The sequence below is a fragment of the Eutrigla gurnardus genome, assembly GCF_963514095.1.
Source record: "Eutrigla gurnardus genome assembly, chromosome: 23".
In the NCBI taxonomy this organism is placed as follows: Eukaryota; Metazoa; Chordata; class Actinopteri; order Perciformes; family Triglidae; genus Eutrigla; species Eutrigla gurnardus.
Genome location: NC_139934.1, coordinates 233,175 through 247,424, shown reverse-complemented (window position 1 = coordinate 247,424; position 14,250 = coordinate 233,175). Strand labels below are relative to the sequence as shown.

The 14,250-nt window shown below is 42.9% G+C and overlaps 1 protein-coding gene across 1 annotated transcript; it reads right to left on the bottom strand.

Moving 5' to 3' along the window:
• Window positions 1-602: 602 nt before the first annotated feature.
• cited1 (Cbp/p300-interacting transactivator, with Glu/Asp-rich carboxy-terminal domain, 1) lies at window positions 603-10,155 on the bottom strand. The gene is made up of 2 exons (XM_084003555.1): window positions 10,001-10,155; window positions 603-6,080 (listed from the first exon to the last, which is right to left on the bottom strand). The coding sequence occupies exon 2, from the start codon at window positions 6,067-6,069 to the stop codon at window positions 5,482-5,484; it is 588 nt and encodes a 195-aa protein (XP_083859681.1). The 5' UTR covers window positions 6,070-6,080; window positions 10,001-10,155; the 3' UTR covers window positions 603-5,481.
• Window positions 10,156-14,250: the final 4,095 nt, after the last annotated feature.

Below are 14,250 nucleotides of genomic sequence, written 5' to 3'. Positions count from 1 at the left end.
ATTCTTCTGTCTCTTATCCATTTAAAGTGGATATATTTGTGTAGCACCACCAACCAATATTAAGGGTTCCTATCCATCATCAGCCACTAGATGGAGCCATGTCCAAAGACATGCAGGATGAAGATAGGTTCATTGATGACTCTAAATTGCCCGTAGGTGTGAATGTGAGTGTGAATGGTTGTTTGTCTCTACATGTCTCCCTGTGATGGACTGGCGTCCTATCCAGGGTGTACCCTGCCTTCGCCCAATGACAGCTGGGACCAGCACCAGCCCCCCGAGACCCTGAATACAGGATAAGCGGTAGACAATGGATGGATGGATGGATCAGTCACCAACTCACATGTGTGTTTATCCCCTGACCCTCCCACCTTAATTGAACAATCAACACTGCTTCACTCTTCACACCTGCCTGCCTGCCATAATGTTGCCAATCCAACCTGTACACTTATTTGGAGTATTAATCAACTTTGTAAGTTACAGCTATTATTCTGTATGCTGGATCTGAACTCGTAGTTGAACTTAATAAACATGTGTTCATGGAAATCTGAATAAATGTGTAATCATGTGTTTTAATGACAAACATTCACACCAGCTCAGTTTAAACTCTCTTTATTTCCTCCTCCAAAACTCATTCGTAACAAAAATACAAGTTTTTTTAAAAAATGTATATGATCTCAGTCATTTACACATGATATAGGTGTACAAGTGAGAGCCGGGGAGCAAAAAGTGCTTTTAAAAAATCATCTTTGAATAATATTAATTTCATCATTACAGAAACAACACACACATGAAGGAGACTTCACAGGAAAAAACGACAATGTAAGATTTTAAATCTAGAGATGTAAAAGTAAATATGATGGCAAAAAAAAGGAATAAATCAAGTCAATCTACTTTAGTTTCATGAGTAGACCTGGCATCTTTCATTACCCAGAAGCCCCGGGGGCAAACGGTCAAGCGTGCAGCCAATCACATAGAAACAGTGAATCCACGCCACTCGCTGTATGAAGACCTTTTTCTTTCTTCAATTTCTGTAATTGTGAAAAAAACTGAAGAAATATCGTCTTTCCCGTGGGCGGATTGTGAGACAATGGGCCTCTCATAAGGCCTTACCACCTGTCTCACATACTGACAGAGCCAGAGACCGACTCGGCCGCTGAGCTTCTTTGTGGGTCTGTGTGAAGTTACGCATCTTTCTGGTCATTTTGCATCATTTTAGAGTGGTTTTGGTCTTTTTGATACTTGTTTTGTGTGTCTTTGTTGTTATTTCTCTTCTCTTTGTAGTGGTTAGTGTGTCTTTGGGGTTGTTTTGTGTATTATTTAGTTGCTTTGTATCACTTTACAATCGTTTTGGTAATTTTATACTCATTTCTGGTCTCTCTTTCTAGTTGTTTTGTGCATTTTTGTGGTTATCTTGTGTATTTTTGTCACTTCATAATGATTTAGATATTTTTTTATCATCCTTTTTGTGTCTTTTTGCAGATGTTTTGTGGGATGATTATGACAAAAGGAAATCAGTCTATAAACTTACGGTATAATATCATAAAATTACCTGTATTTAGTCCAGGGGATTGACAGCTTGAAAAAACCAACCACGTGGTTTTTAAGACAGCATATCCCCAGTTTAAATTAAAGTATACTTGGTGTTAAACTTCATCGATTTAGTCATTAGACATCCGATAGCTCTGAGGTATATTTGGGTTTGAAAAGGTCTCTGCCGGGGTTAATCTGTGATATCGGGCGTCAAGCAAGAGAGGAAATGAAATGATTCAAACTTCTCAACGGAGGAGGAGAAGTTGTCATGGTGACGGTGGTGATGGGGGGAGGGAAGGGGAGGGGGGAGGTGCTCCTGCATCTCACAGCAAAAAAATAACATTCGCTCAGCTGGGATCAAGGCCGGACCAAGGAACAACACACATGGAAACAAACACCAGACTCCTCCAATGTGAAGAATGTTGTTTTGACCCACTTAGACAGGGGGAATCAGAGTCCCTCTGTTTGATTCTGATGATGATGAGAAGCAAATATCCTGCAAATACCTTTTTTGTTTTAAAAGGACGGACTCTGTCTAATGAATCGTTCATCGGGTTTTCATTAACGTTTGTCTCTTTCTTAGAAAAGAAAACAAAGTTGAACGAGTGTGACTGAGACGCTTATAGACATTAAGTGTGCGTGTGTGTGTGTGTGTGTGTGTGTGCACGTGTGTGTGGGCACGTGCAGGAAAAATAGCGTGTAAGCTGACCTGTCTATATCTAAATAAATCAAGAGGCCGGTCAGGTTTTTTTTCCTCCGCCATGTGGTCTTCATGTGGATGGATCACCTGCTCATAGTTTCCCCTCACACACACACGCACGCACGCACGCACACACGCACACCAAACACCACTCTGACATCACTATCTCTTTTCAGACGACCCCGTCGATGTGTCATGTGCCTGTTTCCCCGCTGCAACACCATTGGCTGGGTTTACTTCTGTGCCTTTGTGTGTATACGTATACACACACACACAGGTGTGTTATTTCATGTGCGTGCAGTCCAAGAAGGAGACCCACAATGCCCCGGGACAACAGACTCCTCTTACCACTACAGATATGGGTCAGGGCCCCCGTGCTGACTCGCATTCATCTACAGCAGGAAACAGGGAAGTACAGCTCCTATAGGTGGATCAGCGGTGGAAGGCGGGTAGGGGTGTCCATTTAGTCCCTCTGGATTTTCTGTTTTGACCACTTTTGTCTGCAGAAATAACACCTGGTAGAGATGGAGCCTTTTAAAAAACTTAAAAGAGCAGTGTCTGGCAACTTTCGTGGAGGTCCAGTCGAGGAAACTATAATATACTGTAAAGTTCTATATTTGACTCTTAATGGACCATAATGTACTAAATCAGGGATGCCAGGGTTACGGCCCGCGGGCCGGACCCAGCTGTACGTCGCAAATATATACCGTAAATCCTCTAATACTGGCCTGTATTCTATTACCGGCCAGTCACATTGGCCGGGGCAAGTGTCGACAGGCAGCGTTATTTCCACCCTTCCCATTCATTCAGTCAGGTTCGCGTCGCGAAGATTTTGGCTGAGGCTATATTAAAGGATTTACGGTATGCCCTGCAATGCATTCGACTCACGGCGAGTGTGGAGAGACGGTGCGCCGCTGCCTCCTGCAAGCTCTCGAAAATCTTTTAAACTTAATGTGGTCGATCTAAATTAAAGACAGATTCAGCAACTGCATAGCTTATTTCTAGCTAAAAATGTTTTCAGTTTTGGTGAACTATTGTCGTAAAATAAGAGAACGTTTTCAAACGAGCCGCCATGTTGGTCGGTTTGAAATCAGCAAATCGCTTTCACAGCTGTGAAAGCGATCATCCAATCAGGTGCAGCCATTAAGTGTGCACGTGATTATATAAAGGAGAGCGCCTGTCAATCATCCTCCTTTGTAATGTATGTAATTTAGGCCTCATTGTGAGGCTATTTTGGTGCAAATGCAATTTCTTTTTGATGTGTAGGCCTTCATGAATAATTTCAAATAGCCTACCTATCCATGTGTTGAGTCAATGTTTGGCCTTTTCAGTCCGAAAGTGTAATCCGGCCCCCTGAGGTCTCACTTGAAAAAATCTGGCCCCCTGTCCAATTTCACCCTGGCATCCCTGTACTAAATGAACATCATGTTGGATTGAAGAAGACTTGAAACTAGAGATTGAGACCATAAACTCATGTTTACAATGTTTACTGAGATAATACATCAAGAGAGAAGTAGGACCATTTTCTCATAGACTTCTATACAACCAGAGAGGAGTCGCCCCCTGGTGGCCAGCAGAGAGAAGTAGGACCATTTTCTCATAGACTTCTATACAACCAGAGAGGAGTCGCCCCCTGGTGGCCAGCAGAGAGAAGTAGGACCATTTTCTCATAGACTTCTATACATCCAGAGGAGTCGCCCTCTGGTGGCCAGTAGAGAGAATGCACCTCTAAAGGCCCTTCAGCCGTGGCTTCACCATATAGATGTATAGGTAATACTTAACTATTAGCAGATAGCTATTGTTAGCACACTATATTAGATTCTGCTCAGTTGGACTTGTGAACAGTGTCTAGATTGTATTATTATAACTTGCAAAATTTTTTACAAGCCTGGTTGCGTGATTGCCAAACCTCACCTCACTAGAGTTTAGCAAATCAATGATCTAGACTCAACTGAAGACCTTCAATATGACTGCCAGAGGCTGCACAGATAGCTTGTATATGATCTCCATATTGTCTTTGCCTTTAAGAACAAGCAGAATCTGCTAGTCAATGATGCTAACATGTAAGCTGCGAGCAATAGTAGTGGGTAAAATGTTTAATTCATGTTGGTCGATAAAGCACCACTAAAACCAAAACCAAAGTGTGCCTAATGATGACAAATCACTGCCTCATCAAGGACGGTGGAACTGGGGTGAACAAACTGTTTTGACCCAAACAACAAAGCGGTAAAACAGGAAAAACAATGACATCATCTGTTCTCTCCATTCTGGGAGTTTGTGTCCACAAAGAGCTCGATTCCTCCAGTGCGGGTCAGAGCTTCTTACAACTATGGGCCAGAAAACAAAAACATGGGGGGGGGGGGGAACTCACATGGCAAAAAAAAGGCCTCGGCTGTTTTAATGAGGATGCGCTCCGGTGCAAGAAACAATTTACTCCATTCAGGTTCCATGCTCCGAAGGATCCCTTGATCTAATTCATTAGGGTTTTTAGAGGCGCTACAGAAGCACTCCTTGTCCAGACATCAGACAAACCGTCTTAAATAACGTGTTCTGTGAATACGACTTCATTAAAATAACAAAAAAAGGAAAGGAAAAAAAGTACATTGAGATAACCGGTTTCTTGGACAAGCGGGTTCTTTGTGAAGGTCGAAAGACAAGCCTCTTTTTTTCCCTGTGAGACTCAGAGTCTAATATTATCCGTGAAGAAAACAGGAAACGTGGTGTTTGTCATACTTTGCTAATCTCCCTTAAAGTCATGTTTCCCCGTTTACGGACAACGGCAAACGCCAAAGCCATCTCTACGTTTTGCGTTTCCAAAAAAAAGTCACCCTGTTTTTATCAAGCCAAAGTGATAGAGTGAAGAGTCATTTTTTTCTGGTCATAAATGGGATTTTTCTTTAAATGCAAAGGAAAAATAAAGAGTGCGATTAATCCCACCGGGTCGGTTTCGACCCCAGTCACATCCTAGCGAAGACTAAATGCACCGACCGAATGGATGAAAAAAGAACAGTTTGCTCTCTTTCTGCATTGAAAAAAACAACTTTTCTTATCTGTCGGTCTGCTCATATCGTTGTAACGACATAACGAGTGTGAGGCCTCTAATCTCTTTTTTACTCAGTGTCCCTTCGGTTTCCTCATTTTATCGACCGAGAAAAGGGATGAAAGAGGCCAAAAATGGGAGGAGAGAAAGATCTTCTTTCTCTCTTTTGAGAATCAAATCCATCTCGATAGTTTGTTTTTCACCTCGCGGGTCAGCATCCAGCCGGCACGTCCGCCATGAAGTCAAACTCGTTCTGCCCCAACCAAAGCTCAGGCAGCTCATTGGCTCGGTCCAAGCCGAGCTCAACCACCAGCGACATGAGCACCTCCTCGTCCACGGGGTCAAAGTCGATAATCCCACCCGCGCCCGAGCTTTGGTTCGCCATGCCGATGCCGACACCCATCCCGCCTCCACCGAGGCCTCCGGATGCCCCAAGGAGCTGATTTGCAGCACCTATTTGCGAGGTGCTGAAGCCCCTCTGAGTGCCACCGGCTGGTGCTGGGTGTCCGGCGCCGGTGGCGGCGAGGTTCTGGTAGTGCGAGTTGAGTTTCTGCAGCTGCATGCTAGCGATGAGGTGCGGCCCTGTCTGGAGGCAGAAGGGCTGGGGTTTGGAGAGCGGTGTTGTCGTCGTCGATGATGACAGTGGTGACCCGGGCGAGGAGGCGGAGCCAGTGGACGGGGAAAACGGCACGGCTGATGTCTTGGAGGACGGGTAGTGGAGCAGGGAGGTGAGAGATGAGGAGGAGGAGAGGTCCTTCATTGCAGCGTGGGCGTTGCCAGGAAACAGCAGTGAGGTCATCACCGGGAAGCCTTCGGTGAAAGAGAAGGGAGACGTTGAAGCAACAGGCTGTACTTTTACTTGAAATACATTTACCTACTTGTATACTTTTACTGAAGTATTCTGTCAATGTTTACTTGTAACAGAGTGTTTTTTACAGAGTGGTATTAGAAGGCAAACTTTAATTTTGTGTTGATTTTGGCGGTCCCTGTGGACAAAAACAGTAGTGTTTTCCCCAGCACACCAGAAAACCACCAATTACTGCAGTAAGGTCTGACCAGGGCCGCCGCTCCGCATACGCAGAGTACGCAAAGCACGTAGGGCCCCAACTACCTGGCCTCCAAAATTAAGATCGATTAAAAAATGGCATGATGATTACTACATTATTAAATTGCAAAAAAATATATGAATTAGTTAAAAACGGACCCGTAATTTTTTGTTAAAAAATGTGTACCCATCAGTCAATTTGTAAAAATTAACTGTTTTTGCCTAATTTATAAAAACAGTACCCCCCCCCGCTCTGCTTCCCTGAAATGGTATAGCCCAGTTTGCGTCTTGGCTGACTTTGCTCTGTGTCGGCTTCTGCTTGAAATGGCCATAATTAGCAATCTGTGAATGTTGAGAGATAATAATGGCAACTAAAAGACAACATGAATCTGGAGCTGAAAAGCGCTCCTTTGATCTGCCATTCTGGCCCTCGTGGGCCGCTCAGACCAGCTGCAGCCCCAACTCCGGCTCCAGCTCACCGGTAAAGTCACGCGTTTCTCCACGGACACCAGAGACGCGGGGGGGGGGGCATCATAAAGGAATTATGCTTAGGGCCCCAACATGGCTAGAAGCGGTACTGGGTCTGACAGTGCCCCGTGTAGTCCTGGTTCTGGGTTCACCCGTGCCCCTCTTCCATCAGGGAGCCCAGTAATACGGCTTGGGTCTCCAGCAGCGTGGGTGTCCCTAAAATTACCTTTTTTACTTAGAAATCTACTGCCTGATAGTCTTGTTTATGATTTAAGTGACATATGAAGACCAAAACAAAGAGAAATAACATAAGTGGCCCTTTGAACAGTGTTCTGACAAAACCCTCATAGTCGCTTAGGACAGCGACACAAAACACCACTGTTGTTGACTCAACAGCGGCTTCGCCGGTGCCTCTTATGACTCTTTAAATCGTCGTGACCGTCTGGGTCAATGAGGAACGAATCAACCCCGCTGACTCGGCGGCCGCATGACTCGCCGAAGTGTGAGGAGGCCTGTGGGTTCTGACGGAGGTGCGTGAGTGTTTATAGGTCTATGTGTATGTGTGTGTGTGTGTGTGTGAATAGAGTTCACAACACAACAGAGCCTTTGAGGACCTCAAAGAGTGACTGGGTCACATGGCAGGATAAATACATACGGGCCCTGAGAAAAGAGCATATGTGTGACCGTGTGTGTGTGTGTGTGTGTTGTGTAAAGCCTGACACACTTGACAAAATGTCAATGATAAAGTGTGTGTTTTTCAGTGTGTATGTGACTCTCTGTAAAACTCTCTCCTCCTAAGAGTCTCATGTTAAAGTCCCCAAGCTGGTTTACATTACATACAGTTCAAACACCACACACACACAAACACAGACACATCATGTGGCTATGCTTTGAGTAAGTCAATCACCTAATATGCACACACACACACACACCACACACACACGGCCCCTCCTCCTCCTGGCTCGTATTTAGCGAGAACATAATTGCTACAGGCAGGCATGCAGCTGCACTCCACTGATAGAGTTAATACACACACAAAGATACCAAACAGCTGTCGATGGCAGGTCTGTGTGTGTGTCTGTGTGTGTGTTCATTATTCACTGACTGATTACTGTCAGGGCTGCACATGGTGCCTCTCCTCAGCTTTCCAGCACATCAAGTCCAGCACACACAAACAAATAAAAAAACTGCACACATTTTTTCTCATGGGAAAAAGTAGAAAACACGTTTTTTTCAGTTTGATTTATTTAGGGATTCTTTTTTATTCCTAAAAACTAAATACAAACATGCATTTTTTAGGTGTGTGTTTAGGCCTGAAATAAGTTCTCCGGTTAACAAAAAAGTGAATTTTGAAGCGTTTATGTGTCTTCAAAAAGACGGATGCTAACAACACATCATCACGCCTTAGTAACGTAGTTCATCTATAGGCTAACGTTAGCTTTTCACTTAGAATATCTGAACGAAAAGCACCTTCGTGTCCGTGTTTGCCACGGAGCTTGTTTCGGAAAAATCCTGTTGGCTCACCAACAGTTGAGAGAAACCAATGCGATGCTAATTTACAAAAGTACGTAAAGCTTGCATAACTCGATGGAGTTCCACCGAGATGCATCCAATTTTCTCATATACTTCTATAAAATCCGAGAGGAGTCGCCCCCTGATTGCCAGCAGAGAGAATGCAGGTTTAAGGCACTTTAGGCTCGGCTTCACTTCACAGACCTCAGGGTTGTGCTGATGTCATGATGTCACGTATCAGGAATTACAAGTATCGGAGGCATCATGGTGAGCAAATCCCCATTTGTTTACATCTTGTGGTGGGAGTGCAGACTTTTAGAGAGCAAAAAGCTTTTTATGGGTTGACGAAAACCACAGATTCTAACCTCAGAAATCTGGAGTTTATCTTTCTCTACGCCATTTTCACCCCTCGACAGAATAAAGTGTTTAGAAACACTCCGGAGACGTAACAGCTTTTGTCTTTTGTCTGAAGCAGCATCTCCTAACAACACCAACCTGCAGCCGACTGTTTTTTAACACTGGAGAGAAACCTCGTAGGTTCGGCGGAGTGGAGGAAGGATGCTGCGTGGAAACCGCTGGAGGGACGCCAATGTTTTGTTCCTGCTCACAGCTGACGTGACTCATTGTGTTTTCTTCCACCACTCTGGTTTTTTATGGGTTTGTGAAACCAGTTCAAATTGATTAGGCTGCTGACTTGGACCCGTCTGCATTAATTTACTTAAAATAGCAGCAATGAAAGTCTCTCACACGACACACTGTGTGGTATTACTAATATTATTATTATTATTAATAATAATAATAACGATATAATATTAGGGGCGCAGCTACTGATTATCATTATTATATGACATTATTATTAGATTGCTTAATCTGGTAATCTATTCAAATGCATGTTGATAGAAAATGGAGAATATCAGCAAAAAAAATCAGGAAATATATATATATAATAGATCTCTTTAGGTCCTGGACAGGAAGTCAGTAAATAAAGGAGGATAAAGTGAATTCTTGACGCATTTAGGTCCTTTGAGTAGCTCTGCAGCTTTTACATCACGTGATATTTAACTCCAACTAGATGATCAATACATGTGAGTATCAGTTAAATAGTATAGTAGAGAGTAAAGTAAAGAGTATAAAGAGCTTCGTTGTCAACTGACTGAACTGCGCGCGCGCTCACACACGCGCAACAGAGGTTTCAATTAAACGATTAAAGCGTGACGTGCCAATTGAGATGCCAGTCCGTCTCTTTCCCTTTCAAACACACGCGCGCGCACACGCACCATGTGTTGTCCCAGCGTGACACGCGCGCGCCACTTGCTTTAATGAGAAGCCAATTTAAGAAGAAAAAACCCAAAACATTTGACTTAATCTCTTTTTTAAGTTTTTTTGTGTTTTATCTTATAAAACTTGGAAAAGATGCAACTTTATTATATTAAATAACTTCCATTAATACGCTGATTTAAAGTTGATTTAAGAGTCAAATTAATCACAATGCAAAGCAAACTTCAAATATTATTATTAATGGAAATATATAACACAGCATCATGTATTCCTGCTATAAAGACCATATCTGGTGGGTGTAAAGGAACATTTCAAAGCAAAAAGGAGTTAAATGAGTGCAGATGAACCTTTCAAACTCTTGAGCTCATCGGAAATGTTATGTAAACACTTAAAGTCCTGTCACAGAAACCAGAGGGAATAAACCAACCTGGGAGGGGGGAAGACAGCCCAAGAAAAGTGGAGTCAACGTGGATAGGAGTCCGGAGGGTCCGGAGAGTCCTGGTCTGGGTCCGCCGTGAAGGTAAAAGCCAGTAACTCGAGTTCAACTGCAGAGACTCAACTGGAGGTTTAGTCGTATCCTCAATGAGCTCCTTACTGAATAAAGCGCTTCTAGTGGTCTCTCTCTCTCTCTCTCTCTCTCTCTCGCTCGCTCAGACCAGACCAGACCAGACCAAAAACCCGGATCAGGACTTTCAGAAGGATCCGAATGAATGAATATGATTGGTGGAGGCAAACACAAGTGGGCGGGGACAGATGGATCAGATAGATAGATAGACTTAATTTAGCTGGTTCAATTATTTTTATTTAATATTTTATTTATTTTTGTGTTGAATTCAAAGCACATTGAAACAAATATAAACGTAAAAATAATGTAAAATTAATCAACTTATGAATTAAAATATATCTCGGGGGCTGCACGGTGGTGTGGGTAGCACTGTCGCCCCATGGCGAGAAGGTCCTGGGTTTGATTCCCGGGTCGGGTCCCTTCTGTGTGGAGTTTGCATGTTCTCCCTGTGTAAGCGTGGGTTCTCTCCGGCTTCTCCAGCTTCCTCCCACAGTCCAAAGACATGCAGGATGAGGACAGGCTCATTGATGACTCCAAATGTCCCGTAGGTGTAAATGTGAGTGTGAATGGTTGTTTGTCTCTACATGTTGGCCCTGTGATAGACTGGTTACCTGTTTGTCTCTACATGTCTCCCTGTGATAGACTGGTTACCTGTTTGTCTCTACATGTCTCCCTGTGATAGACTGGTTACCTGTTTGTCTCTACATGTCTCCCTGTGATAGACTGGTTACCTGTCTGTCTCTACATGTCTCCCTGTGATAGACTGGTTACCTGTCCAGGGCTGGAGCTGGGATCGGCTCCAGCCCCCCCGTGACCCTAAATACAGGACAAGCGGTAGACAATGGATGGATGGATGGATGGATGGATATATCTCGGGATAGAGAGGGGTAAATACGTTGTTCAGGGGGCCAGATATCATTATTTATTTGTAAACAGAACTGATTGGTAAGAAGCTTGAATAGATAGAGAGAGAAAGAAAATTAATCTTACCATGTTATAATTCATATGCATTTCTAAAAAAAATCTCTAAAAAATGGCTTTTCTTGATCTTATAATTTCATATTTTGTGGTTTGTAAACTTTGTGTCCTTATAAGATATTAGAGATAATAAGTCAGATCCACCTGTCGCTCCTCAAAAGTCCAAATATGGTCACTTCCTTCACCGCTTGCAAAAATGTACTTCTATTCTGGTCTATAGATAAAATACAGCATCATATATGAATATTGTTATGCAAGGTTTTGTGCTGGATCAGCAACACTGTAGATCTGTTTTCAACAGTGCAACTAATATTAGAAAATTCAAGAAATGTCCCCATAAACCACAAGACTGACGGAAATGTGAGGACCCTCCAAGTGAATCACTCATTATATAAAGCCCCCCCTTCCGTGAATCCAGCTCCCAGGGCTTGGATGCCGCCGCTCTGCAGGGCAGATGTTGTTGGTCTGAAGCAAAAACACCATTAAGAATCAAATGGACCATTTCAGACCAGAGAGAGAGAGACAGAGAGACAGAGAGGGAGGCTGGTGGTCTGTGAATGATTTTGCATAATCGCGTTTTCTTGTTGTGGGGAGGTCCTTGTGTGATAGGAGACACTGATGAGTGTGTACTCAGTGATTTATGATGTCAAGCAGTTGCCGGGAGACAAGACGTGACGTTATTATGTTTGTGTACCACTTTGTGTGACATGAACGATTAATTCACAACCTTTTTAAATACAGAAATGACACCTGAGTGAAAATGCAAGATGACTATTAAAATCATTGACTTGGAGCCACTAAATGGGTTTTTCAATTACTTATACTTTTATTTGGTGTTATTGATCACAATGTTTGGTTTGGCTTAGTCATAAAATTAAAAAATAATGTCTAAAATAAACACAAAACAAACAATACAAGTTCTCTATTAGGGAAGCTATAAGAAATAAAGTGAACTACATTAAGACAAACAATATATTTGTGACGGGACGAGCAGCCCGTCACGGCGGCAATGCGCTGCCTTCATTAAAAGACTGTGTGTTTATGTTTATGTCTTTTTTAGTTTTCCTCTGTTTATAGTCTGTTAGCATCCTCCACGTTAACCGGTTCATAATTCATATTTCACCTGTTACTCCTGCAGCTGTTTATAAATATGACACTGCAGGTCAATAACGTCAATAATATGTTTCCTTTTCCAGTTTATATGTAACAAATAACCACGCTACACTTTTTCATTTCGCATGTATTGTTTATTTGCATAGAGATCCAAACGTTTGAAGTAGAGTAAAAGTAAGAGCAAAGTTAGGCTGCTGGGTTTGATTTGACTCTGTCATTGTTTAGCATTAAATAAAATCTGATTGGTCCATGAGTTTTAGGCTGATTACAAGTCTTTACAAATAAATATATCTAAATATACATAAGGGTAATTTCACTGCCTCATTTCGTTGTGCTGAAGCACCCCTGTCAAACTGGCAGTTTGGTTTCTACCAATTAGGGTAATCAGTGCAGGGCCTATTTAAGGCCAGGTGTTCAAGGAGACAAGAGGGCTGGTGGGAAACAGGTGACTGTCCAGGCTCGGTTCGCTGCACATGGGAAGCTTAACCCCCAGTGACAAAGCTTAAGTATTTGTTGTTGGGTTTTTTGGACCATCATGTCATTTTTGTTTTGTTGTTTGAAATGTTACCTTTTTTTTGTTGTTGCTTTAGCTCGTCTGCTAAACAATGAATGAATTGCCTTTTTGGGAGAAAATAAAAAGTATCCCTCTTCTCTACTTTAACCTCCGTGTCCTCTGAGTGCTGTGTCAACTCTCTCACACCATAAGGTTGCATCTACCTTTAACAATATTCGTTTTTTTAACAGTAAAAAACGTGAAAAAAATCCACAACCACACAGTTTTATTCTTTCTTGCAGCGACAAATCAAGTTCCTCTTTTATTTAATTTGATTTTCCTGGTGTTATTGGAGGCAAATGCAACATGTTCCTGCTAAATATCAGGTATCAGCTTGATCACTAAACTGTTGAAAAGTTTGTCACCAGGAGCAAATCACACTCAACACCAGATTGAGTTTTATTCATAGGGGACAAACAAAAGGCTTTTTTTGGGGGGGGGGGGGGAGAAAAGAAAAATCCCCCAGTGTCTTATGGGGGAACCTCCAGCCTCCCTCCCTTCCCCCAACACCATTCACCCTCCATGGAAGGAGGACGTCGTTACGCGGGACAACATGCGTCGGCGTGGTCAAGTGCCACGCGCTCGGCCTCTGTTCCGTTAAGCAGATAAAAGGTGGCATCTGTCTTTATTGTGTGGGTAAATCCCCTCCGCCATTGACCGTGGACACTTCACATGTTGATGAGGAGGAGGATGTATAGACGGAGGGCCCCGCCACTTTGTTCCCCCGGGGGGGGGCGTTATGCAAATCAAACAAAACCGTTTGTGATTTCTATCTTAACAAATACTCACATTGGTCAGACTAGACTTTTGTTTTTACAGAAGTTTGGTGCATTTGGATAAAATTCTTGGATATTTGTATATATTTGAAATAATTCCCACAATTTGAAACAGACTAATGCAAATGTTTGTCTCCTCCCCCAACAGGAACCAAAACAAGAGGAGGGACGAGTGGTTTATCTAAACTCACCAACAGGGTCAGATGACTCTATTCAAAGCACTGAAGGGGCCCTGACGGAGGACATTTGCATAAAAGTCGTTGGAAAAGTTGTGTGTGTGTGTGTGCGTGTGTGTGTGTGTGTGTAAAGTAAAGGTGTGTTCAACACAAACCAGAGCAGGAAGAAATCTAGCAAAAAAAAAAAAAAAACGAGAAGCCGTATAGATCACAACGAAACCAGTTGTTTTTCGCTGCAGTTATGACATTTTTTTCTCTCTCTCTCTCTGGAAACATCTGTTTCCTTTAATGAACCAACTGGATTTTATAGGAAAAAATAACTTTTTTTCCAAGTATGACATAGAGGGCTGTAATGAAAAGTGATGCAGGAGCATAATGAAGTTAGCCGAAGAGTCCTGGACCTGACTTAACATCTCGCCACCTTCCGATTGAGCGAAACCAAACATTAGATGTCTAACGATGCCTTCAGGTTCACGTGGAAATAAAAGGAAATCTGCAGTTGTCAGCCCCCCCCCC